Source organism: Procambarus clarkii, chromosome 69, assembly GCF_040958095.1.
Source record: "Procambarus clarkii isolate CNS0578487 chromosome 69, FALCON_Pclarkii_2.0, whole genome shotgun sequence".
In the NCBI taxonomy this organism is placed as follows: Eukaryota; Metazoa; Arthropoda; class Malacostraca; order Decapoda; family Cambaridae; genus Procambarus; species Procambarus clarkii.
The window spans coordinates 16556262-16583040 of record NC_091218.1 but is presented as its reverse complement, the minus strand read 5'-3'; the positions used below and the strand labels follow the sequence as shown (position 1 = coordinate 16583040).

The 26779-nt window shown below is 39.8% G+C and overlaps 1 protein-coding gene across 5 annotated transcripts in view; it reads right to left on the bottom strand.

Moving 5' to 3' along the window:
* Positions 1-3111: 3111 nt before the first annotated feature.
* Positions 3112-26779, bottom strand: part of LOC123772162 (BSD domain-containing protein 1) — a 45593-nt gene continuing 21925 nt past the window's right edge. For 2 of the 5 annotated variants that reach the window (XM_045765190.2, XM_069311075.1), the window contains 3 exons: positions 18112-18420; positions 9830-9939; positions 3112-7549 (listed from right to left, as the gene is read on the bottom strand). In XM_045765190.2, coding sequence (XP_045621146.2) covers positions 7523-7549; positions 9830-9939; positions 18112-18420 — 446 coding nt within the window. In that variant the 3' untranslated portion in view covers positions 3112-7522. The remainder of the gene's footprint in view (positions 7550-9829; positions 9940-18111; positions 18421-26779) is intronic. The other 3 variants (XM_045765191.2, XM_069311076.1, XM_069311077.1) reach the window with 2 other exon arrangements.

Here is a 26779-nt window from a genome sequence, read left to right as displayed (position 1 = left end):
GAGGTGACAAGTCGCCAATATATGTCATTCTTAAAAAAGACGAATATCTGGCGAAAATGAACCTCATACTCTCTGACCAAACTAAGTTCCAAAGGGTAACGAAGGACACTACAGCCGAATTAAAAGCAAAGGTCAACAAACTGATCGAAACTGTGAACGCCAAGAAATCCGGACTCCACCTGCCAAAGATCATTGGGGAATATAAACCTGGATATGCGTATGGAAATGTCAAGACACACAAGCCTGGAAACCCACTTCGGCCAATCATTAGCCAGATACCCACACCCACGTACAGACTGGCGAAGCGACTCAACGGCCTGCTGACTCCTTATGTTCCTTGCGCCTTCAGCCTGAAGTCTCCAAAGGAATTTGTTGACTTACTGCGGGGCACACGGGCCACAGGGATAAGAGCCTCGTTGGACGTAGAATCGCTGTTTACCAACGTACCTGTGGACGAGACAATCGGGATGATAGCCGACAGAGTGTATCGTGATCCAGCCTGTACTCCTCTTGACATACCAGAAAATATTCTGAGGAAACTACTCCAAGCTTGTACTAAAGAGGCACCCTTCTTGAGCCCGGATGGGCACATGTATAAGCAAGTAGATGGGGTCGCCATGGGTTCTCCCCTAGGCGTCCTGTTTGCAAACTTTTACATGGGTACCATCGAGCAAAAAGTCTTAGTCGACATGAACTTGAAACCGGCCATATACTGCAGGTATGTTGACGACATTTTTACACAGGTACCTGATGTCAGACATCTGCAGGAGCTGAAGGAGGCATTTGAGCAGAGTTCCGTGCTGCGTTTCACTTACGAGATGGAAAAGGATGGGAAGCTGCCCTTTCTAGATGTAACAGTCATGGAAAAGAGCGGAGGTTTCCACACTGCAGTCTACACTAAGGAAACGAACATAGGAATGTGCCTAAATGCCAACAGCGACTGCCCAGACAGGTACAAGAGGAGTGTTGTTAACGCATATGTCGACCGTGCTCTCAGCCACAGCTCAGAATGGAAGCAAGTCGACGAAGAACTCTGTAGGGTAAGGCAGGTCCTAGTCAACAACGGTTTCTCCAATGGTTTCGTCGAAGACATCATAAGAAGGAAAGTGAAACGCCATGCAACCTCTGAAGAGACAACTAACACAACACCTATACCCCTTATTAGACTAATTTACAGGAACTTCTTTTCCACAGCTCATAAAACGGAGGAAAGGGTCCTGAAAGATATTGTTAATAGAAACGTTATCCCTACAGACAAAAATCAGAGGATACAACTGACGATTTACTATAAAACCAGAAAAACGGCCAGCCTACTAATGAGAAACTCTCCAGACACAAAGCAGAACGCTTTAAGGGGCCGTCTGGTTATTATAATGAAAGTTGTTCAATGTCAACCAATATTATTTTTCTAGTTGTATATGAAAAGTGCTTAAATTGTCCCAAGTTTCAGTACTGCAGCGTAAATAGAAAGGGAGTTTTTTTTTTTTTTTTTTTGAATGTTTTTTTACACATTTTCAAGTCCACACTTCAGAACACACGTTTCAGATAAAATTATTCTGTGACACTTTTCTGACACATTAGCATATAATAAAGGATTTGGGGATTTAGAATTTCCAAAACATCATTAGTTTTCCTAATACAAATGTTCAGTTCCCCAAAATTTTTTTGCAAATATGGCATGTTTATTGCTATTATAAAATCAATAAATGAACTTATAGAAAAATGAAAGCCCCCAATGTAGAGACATGCCCTCCACATATACTGTGTAAGTTTCATGTAAATTGAATAAAAAAGGAATCAGTTTTGTAAACGTTTGTGTCAATTGAAAAAAAACAAATGAATAAAGTCTAAGGTTCTAAAATCTGTGGCTGGGGTTGACATCAACCAATTTTCTCCAAAATTGGCATCCTTACAGATAGGCTTACGTACAGTCAGGTGTGTAAGTTTGATGCAAATCGCCCCAAAAAAAATGAAAAAAAAAATATTTAAAAAAAAAAAAAAAAAAAAAACTTTTTTTTTTCCTTAAAATTTTTTTCCAATTAAACTAATTATAATATTTGTTTAATATATACTATTGTGATAGCAAAGGGTCGTAGTTATGATTTCAGTTGACACTTTTGATTGTTAATCGATTTTGACCATTTTTGAATAATTTTCACAACTACTTCAATATTTTTTTTCTCCCTTCCTATTTATGCTACAATGCTGAAACTTGGACCAGATGAAACACTTTTCATATAGAACTTGTCAAAAAAGTTTGATTGAAATCGAATGAGTTTTCATTTTTGCATTTTTGGACCCAGATGCCAACCAGATGCCCCCTTAAAAGAGACCGTCGTCGTCTATGCCTTCAAATGCCCACTTGGGGACTGTAAGCTCCAAAAAACCCAGTATATAGGCAAGACAACAACATCTCTTTCTAGGCGTTTAACGATGCATAAGCAACAGGGCTCCATTAAGGAACATATAATCTCTTCCCACAACCAAACCATCGCCAGAGAAATCCTAGTAAACAACACAGAAATCATCGATAGATACAGCGATAGCAGACGGCTTGACGTTTGCGAGGCACTGCACATTAAGAAGTCAACACCAGCAATCAACAGCCAATTAATGCACAACTATATTCTACCCACCTCAAGACTCCGCTCCAATTTAGAAGCATCAAGAAATATGGACCAATATTTGTTTTTAAAGTCTTGCCATTGTTTGAATGCTGAAAGGTTTCTTCACTGTGGCATACCTCAGACTCATGCCGTCACTCTACATAGTTGCCAGCTTTTGTTATAAGCATATGTTTTGACAAGTACAATACTACTGTACTTGTTTCTCATGTCTGAGCAGTGAAACTTTCAGGTCAAATAAGGTACCTGCCATTCTTCACATTTACATATTGGGAAGACACTTCATCTTTCATAGTTTTGTTTGTTTACCATTACAAGTGGTTTAGTAAAAATTATCAGATTGGATGCAACTCATCAAAGGCAGCAGGAATGAGTTTACAATGGAAAAAGCAATGTGCTTTTTAAATAGCAAAATGAAATGACCAAGAACAGATTATACTTACTTGTTGGTTAATATTACAAGTGCAAGAACAAGAAAAAGGGTCCCTTTATTACAAATTGTTTACTGATAAGTGTCAAAGTACACCTCCCCACTACCTCCACTGATCAGTATGTATTGGAATAACAAGAAATGTACATCTTGCAATTATCAACAGTTCATTAATAGTATATGCAGTATCATAGTTATATTAAATATATTTGTATAAATTAGTTTTGAACTACTAAAGCTAATAAAAATTCCATTGGTAATTTACAATATCTGTGTGCTTGTTTGAGATAAATAAAAGTGCACAATGTTCTAATAATACCATCTAATAATGGAAAAGAAGTAATTATCAAAGTAAATCTAAAATGTCAAAATACAACTTTCATTGTTTGCTATATGATAAGAAATATATTAAGGAATATATTAAGAATGTCACCAAAATTGAGGAGAGGAATAATGTATATGGTGAATATTACACACAGCATACAAAGTACTATTATATTTTGGCCAAGAATTCACAAAAAGCACAGAAGAAAACCTTTAGCTAAGTCTACAACTGAAGCAATACAGAAGAGGACCCGTTACCACAACAATGTCTACGGTATCATCAATTTGTATTAAGAAAAGGGTTAAGGAATAAAGCAAATAGCTTCTATGCCTTGATCATACTGACGAGGACAAAATTTGGTCCACAATACAAAAAACTTTACAATATCTGGAGTTCTATTTTTTTTTTCATGTAAGTTCAACTATGTATATAGGAGGACAAACTTTATGCATTTATTTCTGCAGACAAGCTAGGCAAGGCTGGAGAAGCAATGCTGCACTGTGAACAATACACACATGGAATCAAGGCCTCTGGAAAAAGCATACCCTTTCATGGTTGGTAGTTTCCATGCTACATACTACAGGAAACATTTTTGGTTGGGTATCATCCCAAGTTATTACAAATGTAACAAGAGTGTGGCTTCACCCATTGCATTATGTCTAATGTAAACAAGTGAAACCAACACAATCCCTCTCCTATTATTAGTATCAGCTTTGGAGATACATACATTCAAATACACAAAGTCCAAAAGTAGGTAGATCAAAAAAGAAGGCACATGCTAGTAATGAGCAATTAATCCAGAGCAACCCAAATAAAGAGGAAGAAACTATATTTTATATGCATGTAACTATTTTTGAATATGTATATACTATTATGTTAACAACTCCTACAAATTAGAAACCTGAAACTCGCAAGCACATTCCTGATAATGTCATACTCCAAACACAAAACTCTAAAAGAATGTATCTGGAGATTCGTATTTCTAATTTCTAGTAGGCACCTGTATACAAGTGAATCATGTGCATTATATGACATTTCCCTGTATGTGTATACATCACTTATTTGTTCACTGCCATACTATATACAGTATATATTGCTCAAACATTATTCCATAGCCATTATCAATAATACACTTTCAATTCCATGTCATCATTATTTTCAAATATCGAGTAATGTGGTAAACAATATACCATACAGTACAGCATAGTATGTTAATTAATCATAATAAAGTTTGAGACGCTACTAAAATTCATTTATCATTTATCAGTGCTAAACCATTTTACTAACACCATCCTTTTCATAATTTTTTTATAAAGAATATTCAAACAAGTATTAAGAATGTTACCAGAAAACATCAATATATATATCCCAAAAAATTATTGTATATTCCAGTAGATAAATTCAGTCAATTTAAATAAAATGCTAAATATTGTATAACTAAATTTACAGATATATATATATTTTTTCTAAACAGAGTCATTCTAACATTTAACTAAATAGACTAAATTGTAATATATGATAGCGACCCATCTTCCAAAAATGATAGTACAGTACATATAGTGAGCATGGAGATAATGAACAAAAAATGGACCACTGCACTCCAAAACAGTCCACATTCTGTACTACTGGTTAGGTAGCAGGCCCTGAAAGATGCTAATAAACCAAACCTAACCTTTTCTAATTCTTGTAAAGTAATGATATGTACTAAATTAGACCTAAGATGGCATATAGCAAGCTATGATTGCTAATTTAGGCCTATGAAAGATTCAAGTTAGAATGATGGTTAAAAGGTTGCAGTATTTATGCACTATAGTATACCAGTCGTATAAAATGTGGATTTTTTTTGGTGCAGGTTTATATTTTTGTATACTCCATCCACAATTACTATAGATATTATCATTTCCAAGATGGGTTGGTAATAATATGTATACGTTTAAAAGCAATAAATTGTAATGACTGCATTTCAACCTTTAAATGCAATAAATACAGGGTGTCCCAGAATTAACCATATACTATACAGTATTTCTATGAAATTGAGCAAATTTTTTGAAAACTAGTGTTTATTGATGTGTATGATGTTTGTGTTATAAATGTGTTTGGGGGCCTGACGGATGATAGGACAGTACTCGGGGTTCATAGTCCTAAGGGTCCGGGTTCAATCCCCAGCTGAAGCAGAAACAAATGGACAGTGTCTTTTATCCTGATGTACCTGTTCACCTAGCAGTAAATAGGTACCTGGGAGTTAGACAGCTGCTACAGGCTACTTCATGGAGATGTGTGTGTATGTGTGTGAAAATTAGGATTAAGAACTTGCCTGAAATGCTAAGCGTGCTAGTGGCTGTACAAGAATGTAAAAACTCTTTTATATTCTGTATATTTATATATATAACAATTTCTAAATTGTTTCATCTCTATTTTATTCCAGAATTGCCTAATAATGAATACACAAGAATGCAACTTTATTCTCACATCCTCATATCAAAGGATTGTGATATACATACTTGTAATGGAACCAGAATAAGATTTACAAGGAAATTTCACAAAATCGGTCCTACAAAGTGATTTGTAACTTGCAAACAAATTTAAAAGAATTGAACCCGTACACAATGAAGCATGAAGAGGACGCCCAAGGACAGAGCGTGGCATTATTGAAGGAGTATGACAATTGTTTGAGGATGCACCAACAACGTCGGTTAGGGAAGCCACTCAAAGATTCAACATATCCAAGACAACAGTTCATAGAATCTTGCATTTGACACTGGTGAAAAAAAAGGCTTATCACTTTCAGGTACTGCATGCCCTAAATGAAAAGAATTACCCAAACTGAGCAGCAAGGTGTGCAGAATTTGTGGATCAAATAAAAATGATGAAGGTTTATTGGATAAAATCTTAATTCAATGATGAGGCGACTTTCCACATGTGTGATCAAATCAATCTACATGTTTGTCGTATTTAGTCCGATGAAAAACCATCATAAGTCATAGAATGGCAGAGACACTCTCCAAAGGTTAACATGTGGCTTGGAATGAATACAGTACTGTACATCCAAAATTTATGGGTCATTCTTCTTTCATGAAGCATCTGTAACAGGTACAGTCTACCTTGATATGCTTCAGCAGTTTATTGAACCACAGCTTCTTGATAATGCTTGTTTCAACAAGATGTTCCACCATGCAATTGTGCAATAATTGTCCGAGAACATCTCAACAGACGCTTCCCAATCGATGGATTGGACGTGGAGGACCTCTACCTTGGCCTCGGTGTTCTCCGGATTTGACACTTCTAGATTTCTTGGCATGGGGGGGTCATAAAAAGAAAGGTTTATTGCCAAAGGATCAATAATTTAGCTAAACCTAACGTACACATTCAGCTGGCCGTGCAGGACATAACTCCTGACATACTTCAAAATGTGTTTTGCAACGCTAAGGTTAAATTTAAAATAGGCAGGGATATAGACAGAGCATGTGTTGAAAAATCTCAATTAAGATTTGACTTATGATTTATAAATATGTATATCTGTTTTTCAAATAAAATTAGGTAAAAACATGAAATAATGTTAAGTGTTTAATAGATTTGTCCAATTTCACAGAAATAGATAGCTAATTCTGGGAGAGCCTGTATAGCCTAAGTGGCTCTGAATAACACTTCACTTCCCTCTCCCACAGCTGCCTACAACTACACTGGTCACACTGGGTCACTGAACAACACAATCAACACTAATATGTTTTAGTTAATGCTTCTCCTTAGTTTGATATAACAAAAAAAAATATGTAATTAAGTAATATTCAGTGATGCATTATATAACAAAAAATAGAATTAGCAATCGTGTCAGCAATAATATCCTTAATATATGATTCACGATAACAAAAATACTGCAGTAGTTTTTTTAAATATACAGCAAGCTACTGTACTTCAATTTATGTTAAGACTAGCAGAAAATGTGCCAATCTCTTAATAATGAAATAAAAAATATTGGCAAATACAAAATGACATAGATTAATGATTACACTCAACAGTATGATACACAAGAGGCAAGACTACCGAGAAATATCAACTCGGCTGGCCACAAAGCAAAACCTTCCTGGGGATGTCTCAGAATGGCTTTTGATCATGTTCTTAATATGCCTTTGTTGTCTCAGCTTCTCAATCCCAGTTTTCCCAGTCTTCACCCTATGGTAGAATAAAAAATATGTGAGAGATAACAACACAGTACTGTAGATGAAGTACTAAAGATTCATGTATTAAATTTTATATTAAAAATAATGTGCAACATGTTAAACAAATAATTAACTACAATCAAACTTTTGCAATTTAATGGAAACCTCCCATTTCTAAGGGAAAATAAAATTATTCAGTAATAAAGTATACACAAGAGTAAATCAAGACTTCAATATATAATGCTCACCTCCCTCCCTCATTTCTATATGCAAGAAACAGCTTTTTCAGACTTTGAGGAATCATATAACAGTTAATATAAAAGGGCTTTGGTGTAAATTAGCAGGTATAGAATTAGTTGAATTCCATTAAATACTGTGAAGAGTTTATATTTAAGAAGTAAATAAACATGAGAGGGGAATACCTCGGTGGCCCATGAGAATCAGAACATAAGAATGAAGGTAACTGCAGAAGGCCTATTGGCCCATACGAGGCTGCTCCTACTTATATCCACCCAATCTTATTCATGTATGTTTCAAGCGTCTGACCTATGCTTGAAACAATCAAGGGATCCTACTTCTATTATGTTACTCGGTAATCGGTTCCACAAATCAACAACCCTGTTACCGAACCAGTATTTACCCAGGTCTTTTCTAAACCTAAACTTATCCAATTTACAGTATATCCATTGTTTTGTGTTCTGTTTTGTGTTGCTACTTTTAATATCCATTAATGTCCCCTTTGTTATGTCCATTCATCCACTTGTACACCTCTATCATGTTACACCTAATTCTATGTTTTTTTATAGAATGTAATTTAAGCTTTGTCAGTCTTTCTTCGTATGACAGGTTTCTAATTTGGGGAAATTAACTTTGTCATCCTACACTGGACGCGTTCTAGTGAATTTATATCCATTCTATAGTATGGTGACCAAAACTGAACTGCATAATCTAAATGAGGCCTAACCAGAGCAAGATATAGCTGTGTCTTATTACTAACACTTCGTTAAATAAACCCCAGTGTCCTATTTGCCTTATTACGAACATTTATACATTGATTTTTGGTTTTATATTCTTGCTAATCGTAACACCCAAATCCCTTTCGCAATCCGACATCGCGATCTCAACACCATCTAGCTCGTATCTTGTAACACTATCATTACCTAGCCTCAAAACCTTACATTTGTCAGCATTAAACTGCATCTGCCAATCTTCTGACCCTTTCAAAAATCTATTTAGAATGTCTTGAAATGATAGCGAGTCTTTTCCCCTTGTTTATTTCCCTCCCAATTTTTGTATCATTGGCAAATTTGCAAATAATGCTGCTCAAACCTGAATCTAAACCATTTATATATATTATAAACAACAGAGGTCCCATGACAGAGCCTTGAGGCACTCCACTTACAACATTTTCCCACTCTGACTTAACCCCATTTATACTAACTCCGTTTTCTTTGGTATAGCCATGCCCTAATCCAACTTAATATAGAACCCCCAATACTGTGAGCCTCTATCTTTTTAATCAATCATGTGGCACTGTATCAAAAGCTTTACTAAAGTCAAGGTACACAATGTCACAAACATTACCACTATTAACTGCCTCAACTATGCTGGAATAAAATAAAATAAAATTTGTTAAACATGAACAGCCATTAGTAAAACCATGTTATGAATCATTTATCTATGATCTATGTTTTTCAAGATGAAGACGAATGGTATTTGCAATTATCAATTCAAGCAACTTTCCCACAAGAGACGTTAAGCTAATTGGCTGATGGTTTGACACACGTGATCTATCTCCTTTCTTGAAAATTGGTAGCACATTAGCAACCTTCCACAACTCAAATATTGTATTTTTAGTTTTTAATAATACATTTATTTTTAACATGTTCTTTTTTTCTCCAGGCTGGTGCCTCCCAACCCCATGAACATGAGAAAAAGAAACCTGATACAGTATGATTTTGCTTGAAGTTAAACAAGTACAAAACTGTAAATATGTGTAGATGACATCCTTTCGCTTACTATAATGCAAAACTTGCCTAGTCAGGGGCTTCCTTTCTAACATATTAGGATATTTGCACACACTGGCAACCATAATAATTCTGATTTCACCAGTTTTATTCAGATATCTGCTTCCCCTGGATATGTTCCGCTAGAACTCTACCAAGATTCACTTTTGTAACCCTATTAGTTATTAATAGAAAAGGGGGGAATGTTTAATATACAGATTGAAACACATGGAGATAGGATTACTTAGTAACAATGGACTAGTTATTTTATAAAATATAAAGCTCACCTTAGGGTCATCAGACTTCTCGGTCCTATTGCTTTTATTGGACGAGGTAGAAGCATGAGAATTTCCAGCATCATTGGCATCAACCTTTTCCCACTCATCTTCATTGCTCTCTACAATAACAGATAATCATTTTATTCTAAATACAGTTTTATTCAACATGACAATTTCAGCCAAGGAAAATAAAAAATGGCCAAATAAAAGGCAATAAATAACTTTTACTGAACTCAGGGTAGATCATTCAGAGCAGCGATTATAAGGCTTATTAAAATGTTAGAACAATGCAGCAAATATATGTAAAGAATCCATTGTATAGATTAGAGAATCTAAATATGCATAAAACCTAAACAATGCCCCCTACAGTTAATTTTTACAGTAAATCAAAATACTGGAATGTGTCTATTAATAAATAGTTATATGAAAAAGGATAATAAAACCACATGAAAGCCAGATTATACATGCAATGAAGAAAATAAGGAACCACAGACCAGAAACATTTCCTCGAAGGAAACCAAATGCCACATGCATATTTAATATCTGAAAGACAAAATATTCATTAACATTATTACTTCTGGTAAACAATCAAATTACTGTACATGTACTTGTATTATTGCTATCAGTTATCTTGGATATGTGCAATCCAATATGATGTTTAAACTGTTATGCAACTGCAGCAGTTGCTAACTTATAGATAATAAATCTGTTTATGCCTATGTTAGCAGCATTTATGTTTACTTATCAGTGCCTATGTGGGAAGGAGATCTACCAACTTATGCCCCAACTCCTAGCCATTTATATCTGGCATGCCAATCACCTCTCTCAACATTAATGTTTTCATCATATCTCTTTAAAATTGTGGATGGAACAAGCTTCAACAACCTCTTCCTTCAGTGCATTCCACTTGCTGACTACCTATAAAGGGAATGAGAACTTCCTTACATCTCTCTGACTCAACTGTGTGACTAGCTTCGACCGATGTCCCCTCGTCTTACATCTCACTATAGGCTTCTTTTATCCATTCCCCCTCAAGATCTTGTGTATATTTATTATATCCCTTCTGTTTATTCTCTCCTCTAAGGTTGTGAAGGGAGTTCTCTCAATCTGGCCTCATAACCAAGGCCTCTCAATTCTGGTACTAATCTGGTAATTACCTAAGTGTAATTACCTAAGTGTAGTTACAGGATGAGAGCTACGCTCGTGGTGTCCCGTCTTCCCAGCACTCTTTGTCATATAACGCTTTGAAACTACTGACGGTCTTGGCCTCCACCACCTTCTCACTTAACTTGTTCCAACCGTCTACCACTCTATTTGCGAAGGTGAATTTTCTTATATTTCTTCGGCATCTGTGTTTAGCTAGTTTAAATCTATGACCTCTTGTTCTTGAAATTCCAGGTCTCAGGAAGTCTTCCCTGTCGATTTTATCAATTCCTGTAACTATTTTGTATGTAGTGATCATATCACCTCTTTTTCTTCTGTCTTCTAGTTTTGGCATATTTAATGCTTCTAACCTCTCCTCGTAGCTCTTGCCCTTCAGTTCTGGGAGCCACTTAGTAGCATGTCTTTGCACCTTTTCCAGTTTGTTGATGTGCTTCTTAAGATATGGGCACCACACAACAGCTGCATATTCTAGCTTTGGCCTAACAAAAGTCATGAACAATTTCTTTAGTATATCGCCATCCATGTATTTAAATGCAATTCTGAAGTTAGAAAGCATAGCATAGGCTCCTTGCACAATATTCTTTATGTGGTCCTCAGGTGATAGTTTTCTATCTAGAACCACTCCTAGATCTCTTTCTTTATCAGAATTCTTTAAAGATTTCTCACATAATATATAGGTTGTGTGGGGTCTATGTTCTCCTATTCCACATTCCATAACATGACATTTATTAACATTAAATTCCATTTGCCAAGTGGTGCTCCATATACTTATTTTGTCCAGGTCTTCTTGAAGGGCATGACAGTCATCTAAATTTCTTATCCTTCCTATTATCTTAGCATCATCAGCAAACATGTTCATATAATTCTGTATACCAACTGGTAGATCATTTATGTACACAATAAACATCACTGGTGCAAGAACTGAACCCTGTGGTACTCCACTTGTGACATTTCTCCATTCTGATACATTGCCTCTGATTACTGCCCTCATTTTTCTATCAGTCAGAAAATTTTTCATCCATGATAGAAGCTTACCTGTCACCCCTCCAATATTTTCCAGTTTCCAGAACAACCTCTTATGTGGAACTCTGTCGAAAGCCTTTTTTAGGTCCAGATAGATGCAGTCAATCCAACCATCTCTTTCCTGTAATATCTCTGTGGCTCGATCATAGAAACTGAGTAAATTCGATACACAGGATCTTCCAGATCGAAAACCATACTGTCTGTCTGATATTATATCATTTCTCTCTAGGTGTTCTACCCATTTAGTTTTGATTAGTTTTTCCAATACTTTCACTATTACACTTGTCAATGATACAGGTCTATAATTGAGGGGGTCTTCCCTGCTGCCACTTTTGTAGATTGGAACTATGTTAGCCTGTTTCCACCCGTCTGCTACGATTCCTGTACACAGGGATGCCTGAAAGATCAGGTGAAGTGGAATGCTGAGCTCAGATGCACATTCTCTCAGAACCCATGGTGAAACGCCATCTGGGCCAGCTGCTTTGTTCTTACCGAGCTCCTTGAGCATTTTTTCCACTTCGTCTCTAGACACCTCTATGTGTTCTATGTTGTTCTCTGGAATTCCTATTGTATCTGGTTCCCTAAAGATTTCATTTTGTACAAACACACTTTGGAACTTTTCGTTTAGTGTTTCACACATTTCCTTTTCATCTTCCGTGAATCTATTTCCCATTTTCAACCTCTGAATATTATCCTTTACCTGCAATTTGTTGTTTATGAATTTATAGAATAGACCTGGTTCTGTTTTACATTTGTCCGCAATCCCTTTTTCAAAATTTCTTTCTGCCTCTCTCCTCACTGCCGTGTAGTTGTTTCTCGCATCTTTGTATCGCTGGTATGTTTGGGGGTTCGGCCTCTTCCTGTATTGATTCCATTTTTGTGTCTTTCGGTCTCTAGCCCTCTCGCAATTTCTATTGAACCAATCCTGTTTCCTAGTTCTGCATCTCTGTTTTGGTATAAATTTTTTTGTGCCTTTATCATATATTTCACAAAACTTGCCATACATCTCATTCACTTCCTTGCCTAGCATCAAGTCTGTCCAATTATACTCACTAAAAAAATTTCTAAGGTCACCATAATGTCCTCTCCTGAAGTCTGGTTTTTCAACTGCTTCAACCTCCTTATTTTCTTCCAGCTTATAACGCATTGCATACTTTATTCCCAAAAAGACATGGTCACTTTTACCCAAGGGAGGAAGGTACTGAATGTCAAATACCTCTTCCTCCTTCCTGGTAAATATCAAATCTAGCATGGAGGGAACGTCCCCTTCCCTCATCCTCGTAGCTTGTTTAACATGTTGATACAAGAATGTTTCCAAGATGAGGTCTACAAATTTACAGGTCCAAAAATCTTCTGTTTTAGCTTCATATGCTTCCCAGTCTATGGATTTCAAGTTGAAGTCACCGACTATCAACAGTCGTGATCTATCGTTATCCGCTCTCGCTATAATCTCTCTCATTATTGTTATAAGACCTTCACGTTTACTATCTAGCTCCTCCTTTGACCATGTGCTGCTTGGCGGTGGACTATATGCATTTATCATCATTAGTTTATCATCCTCATAGCAGATCTCTAGTGCTATTATGTCAACTTCTTGTGGATTGGCAGTCATTATTTCCTTCACCTTTAGGTGTTCTTTTACCAGCACAGCAACGCCACCGCCTTTCCTAATTTTTCTGTCCCGTCTCCAAATTGAGTAGCCCCTTGGGAATATGACCTCATTTAAAATTACATCTTCAAGTTTTGTCTCCGTGAGTGCAACAATGTCTGGTGTCTGCAGCTGTATTACATCACTTAACTCCAGTATCTTCGATCTCACTCCATCTATGTTGGTGTATGCAATCTTCAGGAACTTGTTCCCCCTCTCCTTATTCTTCACTCCCCCTCTCTCTATTGATTTTGTTGGTTTGCCTTTATGTACCACTTTACTGGTTTGCCTACCCCTATCACTTTGTAGAAAAAAGAATTTATTTCTTCTTCATTCCTGCTCTCATTTAAATGTTTTGCCTCGGCGAGGTTCAGTTTCAGCTTCTCTCTCTCTTCTTTTGAAAGATCTCGTCTTAACGACCACCCTTTCCCATCCTCATCCCTTTGCAATTTTCTAGCATTCCTTAGTACTTCTTCCATCTGTTTGGCACCGTTTAGGGTGATCCTCAAAGGTCGATCTTTCCCTTTTACGTACCTGCCTATTCTCCTGTAGTCGCACACATTCTCTCTGTTTGTAAGACCTTCCACGAGGCCAACAATTTTATCTACTACTTTAGCTTCTTCTACAGCTCTTTCTGACCTAGATGTTATCGCCTTTTCTTTGCAGCCAAAAATGATCAGGGACTTACTCCGATCAACTGTGTTTTGCACCAACTTCGGGTTAGATGCCAATTCTTTCCTCACTTCTAGCCTAATGTTTGTTTTATCTTGGTTGCTGCAGTGTTTGACTTCCTTTACTGCTTCTTCTATTTTCTCCTTCTCCTTGGCCACTTGTGCATAAGTGAGTTGCATATCTTTCTTGCACTGTTCTATTCCCTGTGTAACTTCCTCCATCTGTGCTGACAAAAGCTGTTTCTCCTGTTGAATTTCCTTGCCTAACCTATTGTAGTCATTTATGTTTAAATTTACTTTAACTTCTTCCAAAGCTATTTTTAAGAGTTTATTTTCTTCTTCCATGGCTTTGCAATTTGTTTCCAATTGATTCTTATCCTTGCGCAAGTCTTTCACTAAACCCTCAAGACATAAAACTTTGCTATTCAAATGGTCATTACTTTCTTTCAATTTACTAATTATTTCTACATGAGAGTTCACTATAGTATCTAAATTTACCAACTTGTTATGTAGACTACTAATATCAATGCTTTCTTCATTGAATCCCTCAAAATCAAGCTCTGTTTTGTTTTTCCCCTTGCCAGTGGCCATCTTGAATGTTCTTCTCTGCACTGTAAACACTAGGGCAACTTTTTCTCATCCGATTTTTCACTTCCCTTAGCACTTTCCTGTTATCTCACCTATTTTTCAAGAGCACTATACCTTTATGTTCTCTGGGACACCACTCACTACCATCAACCTGTACTACAATACTTAGGATTGTTGAAATATGCTGGAGCTCCTCTGCTGCAAGTGTTGACCCTAGGGGTGTCACCTTTTTCTCAATCCATGGTCAATGGTTCAATCAATCCAATCAATGGTTCCAAACCTCAGAACTTTCTCGTTTGTTTATGCTTCATAAGGTATGGGTTCCATGCTGGAATTACATACTCAAGCAATGGTCTTACATAGGAAGCATGTATGGACTTGAAAACCTCCTTGTTTAGATTCTTAAATACAGTAATGTTCTTATGTTTGCTAACTTTCCATATGCTGCTCATGTTATCCTGTTGACATGAGCTTCTGGTAGTAGCGTTTGAATTATGTCTACTCCCAGGTCATTTTCTCTTATTGCTTCTTGTACAGTAGAACCTCGAGTGACAAGCGCCTCAATTGGCGAGCAATTTGGGTAACGAGTGCCCCGATTGCCGACAATTCATCTCGTTTGGTGAGTGCTCGTTTGACCACCACCACCACCACATGGTCGGGTCACGCTGCTTCTCGCACATTCTCGGACGCCTCCGACGATGCAAATAAATATTTTTTTGTTTTGTTTAAAGATGCTAATGATGCTGGGATGTAAAGGGATGACTGCTGTGATGTTGCAATGCATTGACTTTTTTGTAGAAAAAAAAAATTAATTTAAAAAACAAAGAACAAATGTCAAAAAGGTTTGTTCAGTGTTTGTCAGGTAGGCTGCTCCATATTTCTTAAAAAAAAAAAATGAAAATTTGAAAAATGAATAAATGCCATATAGGTTCATTCAGTGTTTGTTGGGTAGGCTGCTCCATTATTGAGAAATAAATGAAAAATACAAAACAAATGGAACACATTTGAAACAAAGAAAGATTGTCATATTGGAGCAGCCTACCCGACAAACACTGAACGAACCTATATGGCATTTGTCCGATTTTCAAATTGTTTCAACATTTTTTTTCTTTTAAGAAACATGGAGCAGCCTACCTGCCAAACACCGAACAAACCTTTTTGACATTTGTTTTCTTTTTCAAAATTTTTCATTTTTTTTTTTTTTTTTTTTAAACCTGGAGCAGCCTAACTGACAAACATCGAACGAACCCTTTGCTAAAAAATAAATGAAAAACAAAAATTTAATAAATTTGAAGAAAGAAAAATGTCATAAAGGTTTGTTCAGTGTATGTAAGGTACGCTGCTCCATTATTGAAAACATTGAATATCGTACTGTATTGATGTTTTTCGGTAGTAGAACGGATTAATTCGATTTCCATTATTTTCAATGGGGAAATTCGTTTTGAAAGACGAGCGCTTCACATAACGAGCTCTGTGCCAGAACAGATTAAATTCGTTATTCGAGGTTCCACTGTAATTGCCTTCCCCTTATTGTATAGTTAAATGCAGATCTTCTGTCTCCCTTACCGATTTTCATTACTTTAAACTTATTTGGATTGAATTCCAGCAGCGATTTATCTGGCCTCTCCTGACATCTGTTAAGGTCTCCTTGCAGCACCCTACAGTCTTCTTCAGTTCTTACTCTTCTCATTAACTTTGCAACATCTGCAAACTTCGAAATGCACGAGCTCACTCCCTCTGAGATAATTTGTATAAATTAAATAGAGGAATGGTCTTAGGACAGAGCCCTGTGGAACACCACTTTCCACTCCTCTTCAGGCAGACATATCCTATCTATGACCCTTTGTTTCCTGTCTGTCAAGCCCTCCCATACACTGTTCAGTGCCTTTCCTGTTATCTCCAGTTGTTTCTCCTCTTCTTTATTAGTCTTTTTTATGAGGAACTGTGAGGAACTTATGCAGAGGAGCTACCTTTCTGGTAGTCTAGAAAGATGCAGTCTACACATCTTTTCTTTTCTTGTCTTGTCTTATTTTGGTGACCCTGTCATAAAATTCAATACAGTTTGTCAAGCATGATTTTCCCTCTAACATAACTCTGAAGTCGAGTTATGTTAGATCTTGTGATTAAAATAACTTTTACAGGAATTAAATTTTACACTTCATAACTCTTTGTCCATGAAGAAACAGCTCTATTGTTGTTTTGTTTTTGCATATACAGTACTGCATATTGTTTTGTATATATAAAGAATAAATATATATTTTAGAATATAATTTCTACCACACCATCACCATCATTTGTACTGTTCCAATTAATAATTAGTTTAAAAAATACTGCAATTGTTGAATCCTTGTAACTACTTGGTTCTGTATTATCCAATTCTCTCCCTATTTTCATAATCTCATATACTTTTTATATATAATTTTTCTCAGCTACAGCATGTAAGAATGATTCATATCCAGTATGTTGAAAGAGAATTCTTACAAGAACCAGGCAAGGCATTAACGACCTAGAAATATGTAAGTACAGTACACTTTACAATTGGTTGGGAAATCAAAAAAACATCAATAGGCTGAATGCACAGAAAACAAGCATAAAAATCAAGCAAGAAAAAATCAATACAAAGCTGCAAGGTTTTGATAGATGTGATGTTCCAAAACCCAATACCAAAGCTTAGCATAGACAGCAGAAAAAAAAATTGCATAATAAAGCCAGAACTTGATATGGTGTAAATACTGAGTACTTTATGTATTTACTTTCCTGTCAAACTTTTCAATTTACTAATACAGTAGCTATTATTTGAAGTTTTGATGCATGATGAAGAATATTACTAAATTTAATTTACTTTAGAGCAGATGAAAAGTATTTTTTTTTTGTGGATGCACAACTGATAATCTTTATTCAAGATTCTTTAACGTACTTTAAAGGCAAGACCATGGATGCCTTAAAAGAGCAAAATAATAAATTGTTATATTACATAATTCTCGCATATTAATTATGACAACCATATACTGTACATTGCAGGAGTTAGTGCGTGAATGTAACTGATTTGAAATGCCTATCATGACCTAAATCATGGTTACAAAACATCCCATTTGAGGTAAAATAGAAATGCATTATGGAACTTGAGCTCTGGTTCAAGAAGGGGAGCAGGTGCACCACTCAGTTATGCATCATGAGGACTGGCAACATGGATTTACCTGTTGATGAAGGCGAGGGCTTACTGGTGGTATCTGAAGTTTTGCTTAAATCCACTTTGAGCTCTTGCAATAGATCTGTGGATGTACTACTAGAATTTGTTTTTGAACTATTTTTGGATGAAATTGCATCTTTCTCTGTTACTGCATTTATAACTTTGTCTGTCAATTCAGATTTATCAGTCGAGTCCTTTTGTTTCCCTTCACTCTCAGGAATTTTCTTCCCTTTCTCTTCACACTCTCGTTGGTAGTCCTCAAGAAGTTGGGCTTGCATCTCTTCAGGAATTTCTGCATCTCCTCCAAAGTCCTCATCTGCCAGGGGGTGGGAGCACCAGCATACCAACTACTGTTACTATGCCTGCTACATTTACCTTACAAATACTATACATTACCACAGCTACTTAATATGACCAACATACAAATAGGCAACAAATACCAAAGCCATATGCTTTTATAGTGCAAAGAAATAAATCAAATAAAAAATATATAGATGCCTACTAATACAGCTAATGTGAACATTGCACTTATCCAATGTAAATATTTCAGCAATTAGCATCCTAATTAGATAAGCTCAGTATTGTCTCACTAATAATTTTCTGTTTACTGCATAGTATAAGGCTTTCAGCAAAAGCTGTGAAAAAATATGGCAGGCCTTCATTGATAATATCTAGTGGATAACTTAAGTAAGATTTTTCAAGAATGCTCACAAATCTTTGTGTGAATATCTCCCGACTCCTACTCAAAAGAAAAAGCAATGCTATGAAAGAAATCTTGTCAAAATTAATGTTTCTCTTATGACATCCACAAATGACAGAATTTTTGTCTCTATGAAAACTCACTGAGGTTTCCCACAAGTAGTCTGACACATCTTTAGCTCTAGTCTTGCAGGGTCTGCTGTCTCCATTTTTGTAACCTTATTTAGTACTTGGAGAAAAAATCAAATTTTTCACTTTACATATCTTTGGATTTTATAATTTGCAAACATTTTAAGTAGACAATTGCTTCAGTAAAGTGAAAACCAAATTATATATTTACCATCAATGAAATAAAATATTTTGTCTACATGTCCAGTATTCAGGTAAAATATAATCAGCATAGCCAGGAGCATCTTTAATATTATCAGGAGCATCAGAAAACCAGCATTGAATGTAATGAAATGCCATTTTCTGGGCGAGCCCCAGAGGCTCCCTGGAGATATAGGACTGATATACGCTATATTAGTCTGGGGCTTCAGTCAATGGAGTCCTGCCTACCTGGGACCAGAGCCAGAACCTAGCCCCATTCAGAGAGGCACAGGGAGCAACAGCTTAAGGAGACCCCCCCCTCTTGTATTTGGGGGTATTCCTTGTCTGCCATCGACTGGGGTTAGGCACCCAGAAAGGTAGGCATCTCAAAACAAACCCCACATGGTAGGAAATTGCAAAAACCCAAGACCGAACAGAGAAACAGAACTCCCCCAAAGGAAAACAAAGGAAACAAGCAAACAAGCAATCATCACTCGCTGCTGCCGTGCCGCTTGTCTCGCAGCCCTCCCCTCCCCGGGAGGGGGAACGTGGAGCCCCGGACCTACATGCTGACTACTCACACCACAGTTCGGAGGCTGAGCATCAAAAATAAAACCGCGGACCAGAGGGAGGAAGGGTGCCATGTAGCCTCCAGGGGCTCACCCCAAAAATGGCATTTCATTACATTCAGGTTTTCTGTGGGAAGCCCCTTCAGCTCCCTGGAGCTGAAAGGGGCTAACCAAAGTAAAAGAGGGACTTACTCAGGAGGCGGCCGCACCATGTGGAACAATTCGAAGACAAGACAACTGGCTGTAAACTGCGACCCAAAGCCACACATTAACGACTGGAACCAGGAATATTTACCGATTAACGGATGCCCAGGACCCTGTTCAGCCTCTAAAACCCCCATGCCTGAAGTCAGCCCAGGACATGTTGCCAAACACAGCAGTCAAGGCAGCACACTTACAAACGTCGTGGGCACGAGGGTAGACCGCAGGCTGGCTAGACTTAATAATCCTGCAGATGAACTGATAGACCCGAGCCCTGGAACATGGTAATAGAAATCGGATCGACCCAAAGTGCAGCCATGCCCACAGGTAACAACACAGAGCTGCAACCGGATACAACACATAATGCACTCCTGGCCTGACCAACCAAGCATCAATAACCCACGGACTCCTCTGAAAGCCCACTGTCTCATTCTTCGCCAGAAAAGGAGACGGCTGCAATCGAACAAAATGTCCACCAGGACCAAAAAGAGTAGAAACCTCTGTGCTAGAGGAGGGCATGAAGCTCACCGACCTGACCTTCAAAGGCCAATGCCAACAGAAACAGAGCCTTCTGGAAGTAACTGAAGAGGCCACCATAAACCAAGTAGAAGAGAAAAGAGATCACCCTGGACCATATCGGCTCAGGTGGTACATGAGCAGACCGGAGGTGAAACAAAGCATGAGAAAGTTTATGGAACGCAAGCTGGAGCAGCTCCGCCAGCGCCACACGATACGAGAGAAAATGGTGAAAAGACTGCCAAGACACCTTATACTGTCGCCGAGACGAGAACTGCAGCTGGGACACCATGTGAGAAGCCACCTGATCACCATTCAAGTGGCGATACATACACGTTAAAAAGACCAGACACGACAAGCGAAGGAGTAGATCGAACTAGCTATGTACTGGACTGGCCCAATCTGCTGGAAGAGGCGGAGTCGAGGAAAACTCCGCGGGTTCGGACACTGAGCAAGCAGCGCCTGAAACCAAGGCCGAGCTGGACACCATGAGGCTAAAAGGGTGACTTTCCCACGAGAAGACTTCAACCGAGCCAGAACCCGAGGCAACAGCTGGATCGAGGGGAAGAGGTACAGGGAACCCCACCTTGACCAGTCCTGCCGAAGAGCGTCTAATGTGACGGCTCCGCAGTCAGGGAAGGGCGCCACAGATCTCAAGAGATGCCGGAACCACGCTGAAGCGAAGAGTTCAACCTCCCGGGCCCTGTGCGACCGGCCGAGCTAATTGAAGGAGTCGGTGTCGACAGTCCATTCCGTGGACAGGGAAAGAAATTGGCACAGGCTGTCTGCCAGGATATTGGACAAGACACACTCCGGATGTGAACTGCACACACGTCTGCCAGGACATTGGACACACCCCGGATGTAAACTGCATGGAGAGCTAAACCCTGAGAACCAGCAGACGAGTCACTTGAAGAGACCAGCCTCAAAGAACCAAGGGGCGAAGGGAACCCCCCGTGGTTCAGACAACGAACCACCGGAGTCCAAAAGGAGCCTAACGTAGAGCCCCAAGCGACCCCCCCCCCCCCCCCCAATCCCACAGCAAAAGCCAGACCATCACAAACTTCTGCACCGCACTATGAGCCCTACGGAAAAATGGAGCCCACCGCCCCAGACCAGCCTAGTGAGCAAAGGTCATAAAACCCCAGCCAAGAGACAAGGCATCCAGGAACACAATGAGCGAGGGCCCGGGGAGTCACCCAGGCACCGAACCCTGAAAATACCGAAGAGGAAGCTGGCGATGCAGTAACCAACGCCAGGACCACTGGGTTCGAACCCAGTGGTTATGAGAGAGGCAGATGGGATGCCCCCGAAAGAACCAAAACATGCGCCAAAGCCCAACCCAACAAGTAAACCAGCACAGCGAAGTGCAGACTCCCACACGATCGACCGCCGAGTCACCCAGGTCCCCCCCAGGAACAGCAGAAGGCGAGATTGCAGCTGCTGCAATGCCGCAGGAGAGAAAGAGAGGGTTCGAACCTGAGACGAAACCAGATGCGACTTCCCCCAGGTCACCAGGAATCTGAACCTGGCAAGCTGGGAAAGAACCACCCTTCTGGCGAGCAGACAAGCAGATTGGCTTAAAGTCGACACCAACCAGTCCTCGAGGAAGGCCAAAAAGGAGACAACGAAAACAAAAAGTACGCCGCCCCACCACAAAACCTAACTAGTCCCTGAACTCCAGGATGAAGTGGGACGTGCCAATACACATCACAGAGGGCCAGAGACACCCTACACCAACCCGGCACCAAAAGAAGCCAGATCTGGAACAGAGAGGTCATCTGAAAAGATGGGCAAAGAATCCAGAGGTGCAGATGAGACCAGTCCAGAAGAACTGAAGATCCACACAGACCCATGAAGACACAAGAACAAGCGGGAAACCCACCTGAGGGATGAGGTCATTCCAACCACGCCCAGGTGCACCCACTCCAAGATGACCAAACGGGGCACAGGGCCCACCCTTCATCCCCATGCCTCCAAGAGGAGGAAGAGCCACCCAACGCCACCACAGGCCAGAAGACATGACCCAAAATGCCCACGAAGCGTGGAACCAAGCGTGGGACCAAGCATGGGCAAACAGAGCCAACCTCACCCCCTTTGCCCCGTCAACAGGGCAACCTGCGAAGGGGCTGTTGCCCCCCCCCCTCCGAGAATCCGACCAGCGAGCAATACAGTGACCAGGGAAAAAAGGCCCCAGAGGAGGCACCAGCATAGAGGCAGATAACAAAGGCCCACCTCGACTAGCAGAACCTGGAGCACCTGGCATAGCCACCAAAACCAGTGCCAAGCCCCAAGAAAAATTGTCAGCAAGCCAGGAAGACCTAGGAACCCCATAATGTACCCAAAATGGGGACAAGGACTCGAGCACAAAAGAGGCCAGGTCAAGCGGGGCAAATTCCGAGTCGTATAGGAGGAAAACATTAAGGGCCTCCCAAATCTCCACAGGGAAAATCTGAGAGGAAGAAAAATCTCCGGGAAACGCAACCAAAGAACACAAAGGAACTCGGACACGAACCCGGGGGGGAGCCCAAACCACCACATTTGCCGGCGGAAAATAGACCATGGAAAGGAAAGGCCAGACACATGACTCTGACAAAACCTCTGGCAAAAAACAGGCAAAAAAAAAAGAACCGGAAACTGAGCGCCGAAGGTGTGGGAACAAGTGTAGCATACAGGGCACAGATACTGGGATCAAAACCAGGGCCCAGAACTCACACACAGAAAACACAAGACCGGGTGAAAAGAAACACCCAAACATTCCTCGAGGAACAAACAGGGCAGGAAGGCCCTAAAGAAAGAACAAAACCAAGAGATGGCAATGGGAGGATAAAAAACTCCCGACAGAGGTGAAAAATACCCCCAAAACGCGAGCTCACATGCCCAGCAGTCACATGTAAACAAACTGCAGCGCCGCCTAGGTGGCCAGGTGGGGAAGCGCTCACTGAAAAGCAGGATGAACACCAAAACAAGAGAAGAAGCATCTTGTGAAAAGTGGAAATTATGCCAGCAAATGGGAAGGAGGAACAAAAATTCCCCCCACCCCCCCCCACCCAGAAGGCACAAGGCCCAGGTAGGGGCATACAGCCCCAGAACTGCTAATGGGCTCTCCCCAAAGCCCCAGGAAACCCCCAAGGGAGGCCCTAGGCCAGAGCCACCCTCCACGCCCACCACCCTAGAAAAAAGGTAGAGTCCAAGGAAAAGGCAACAAGAAGGGGGGGGGGGGGGGGAACCTGCTGGTAAGGCCCAGACGCCTCAGCTGGAGGAGCATGCTTAAAGGCTTCCATCCCCGCATAGAATGGGCAGCCCCCAGAGCCGCCCAAGTCTCATTCCCAACTAAACCCTGCCCCAACTCCAAAACCCTCAGATGGTAGGGAGCCGGCAGCAGATGGGGGGGGGGAGGGCAGAGGAACCACAACAGCAGGCAAAGGACCCAGGGGGCGTGGACTGAACCAAAGCCAAAGTGAAAGTGACCAAGGCCCCCTCCAAGTCTGACCTAACCAACACAGGGCAGCCCTGGGACATTCGAGCAGACAACCAACCTAGCACGTTGGAATAACCAGAATTGACAATGCAACACAGATGCTGACTAGCCCCAAAGAACTTTCTTAGAAGAATGGGCAAAATGAAGTATGGGCTGGGAACACGTCGCACAAGTCTCCGGGTCGTAGGTGTCACCGACCCAACAGACAGCATGACGGGAGGATCAACAGGTGACCATCAACCTGAGACAAGGAGCCATGAACAACCTTCAATCTCGCACAAGGCGAGATGGGACTGGGAAGACACATCCATGGGTCTGCCAAGCCCCAACGGGGTTTTCCAGGGCCCGTAGGGGGTTCAGCCTATGGGAAGCACAGGCAACAGTGCTGCAAAGCCAGTTGAGCCCATGTATGTCAACAAGAGGGAATAGCTTCATCAATATCATGACCCTTATGTTCTTCAAACAATAAGGTCTGAATTTCATTGACGGAGAGCGATCTTTCAACACCATGTCCAATAGGGGATTGGGAGTCAGAAGCACGTGCACCATCCTTGGTTGCTCATTCAGAACTGATCCTGCCAGCAGCCCTGGGGAAAGCTGGGATTTTTTTTCAAGATGGCTGCCTCTCATTGGAGGTCTGAGGAGTCCATTAGGTACCCAACCTACCACGAGCCTGTTTCAACTGGGTATGAACAAATAAAAAAGTGTTTTCTTGGTTGGTGCAGTAATTGGCAAACAAGATTTCTTGGCTGGCACAGCACAGTGGTTAAGCCATTGTTCCCTGTGCCTCTCTGAGGGGGGCCAAGTTCCGGCTCTGGTCCCCGGTAGGTAGGACTCCATTTATTGAAGCCTCAGACTTATATAGCGCGTATCAGTCCTATAGCTCCAGGGAGCCGAAGGGGCTCCCCAAAGAAATTAGGTTAGATCTGAAAAGTCTTGCCAAACAAGACACATGATGATCAAACCACAACACAGAAGATGCAGAAGAGACGACATTTCGGTCCGCCCTGGACTATTATCAAGTCGACCCTTATCAAGTCTAGGATGGACCGAAATGTCATCACTTCTCCATCTTCTGAATTGTGGTTTGATCATCATATCTTCAGCCATGTTATTGTGACTCATCATCTGCAAACAAGACCTGCTATACAGCAAACGTGTTTACAGTTTCTAACAAAATTTTTCTTTTGGTTGAACTATTTTTTTTGGGGGGGGGGGGGAGGTTAAAAAAATTTAATAATAATTTTATTTATACACAGATAATTTTATTTGTGTTAAAATTTTAATAATACGATTAAAATATATTGACCTACCGACTAACTTTTGAGAGAATACAACTGTTGAAATATTTATTAAAATTTTTGCCAAAAGATGCTCACAAGAATGCTTAATCTATATTTCCTATCTGCCAAGGTGTGAGTGGGAAACATGCTCATTGTGATCAGAATATCTAATAAATATTGCACGCATCAATTTCCTCAAAATGCAAATGAGTCTACTCACACAATGTACATATGACTATTGTTTTCGATGTTTTCTCCATTTAGCCAAATTAGAGTAGGAAGCATAAATGACCAAAGACCTATGAAAGTCTGTCCACTGGATAGTGTCCTCAGGCTAGGTAATATATAGCAGAGAGCAAGGGTCCAGAGCTGGTAGGCATGCACATACATACATACATACATACATACATACATACATACATACATACATACATACATACATACATACATACATACATACATATATATATATATATATATATATATATATATATATATATATATATATATATATATATATATATATGTATGTGGATGAAAACAGAGTGGGAAAGTGTTCCAAAGAGTTGATTGTGTGAAGGTGTACACAGGTATTGCATTGCAGTGATTGCACAGCAAAGTTGTGTGTTCCCAGAAGCCCTGATAAGATGTCAAATATGTGCAATTATATGCAACAGCAGTGTCAATGCAATCATTAATAATCATGCATTGTATATTCCTTAAGTACTGTTTGACTATCTAAATATAAAATGTAAAGATTTGTAATTTCTCCTAAATATAAAACCCCCAACATCCAAAGAATTGCATTATCTCTACCCCTCTTAATTAAATCCCCTCACTATGGTCCCACTATAGGGACCAATATATACTCAATATTTAGAAAATGCTTTGTTAAATACCTCCAAAAACTAGCAGTTTGATGATAGCTGATCAAAGGTGTCATTGGTCCCTAAACAGGCATCACTCACAATACAAGCAATATTATGAGTATTCTTAACACAGATAATACATTAGTCTACAATATTACAAAATAATTTACATCATCTTGTAAATTGTATTACTGAACAATACATAGTGCTATCCTATATAGTATATATGTTTCTATTGCACACTTGCAAGAAAATGACTGAGGAATTAAATGCAGAAATTGTAGTATTATAATATTAGATGGCAGTATTGGGAGAGGTAGTGGTGGTAGTAATATAGGAGGAGTAGGTAGAGTATTGGGAGACGTGGCGGTGGTGGTATTGGGAGCCGTGACGGTGGTGGTATTGGGAGACGTGGTGGTATTGGGAGCCGTGACGGTGGTGGTATTGGGAGACGTGGCGGTGGTGGTATTGGGAGACGTGGCGGTGGTGGTATTGGGAGACGTGGCGGTGGTGGTATTGGGAGACGTGGCGGTGGTGGTATTGGGAGACGTGGCGGTGGTGGTATTGGGAGACGTGGCGGTGGTATTGAGAGACGTGGTAGTGGTGGTGATGAAAGAGGTGGTCGTGGGGGACCATGGAAGAGGTGGTGGTTGTGATCATGGAAGAGATGGCAGTGGTGATGGAAGAAGTGGTGGTGGAAGAGGACATGGTGGCAATGGAAGAGGTCATGATGGAAAAGATGGTAGTG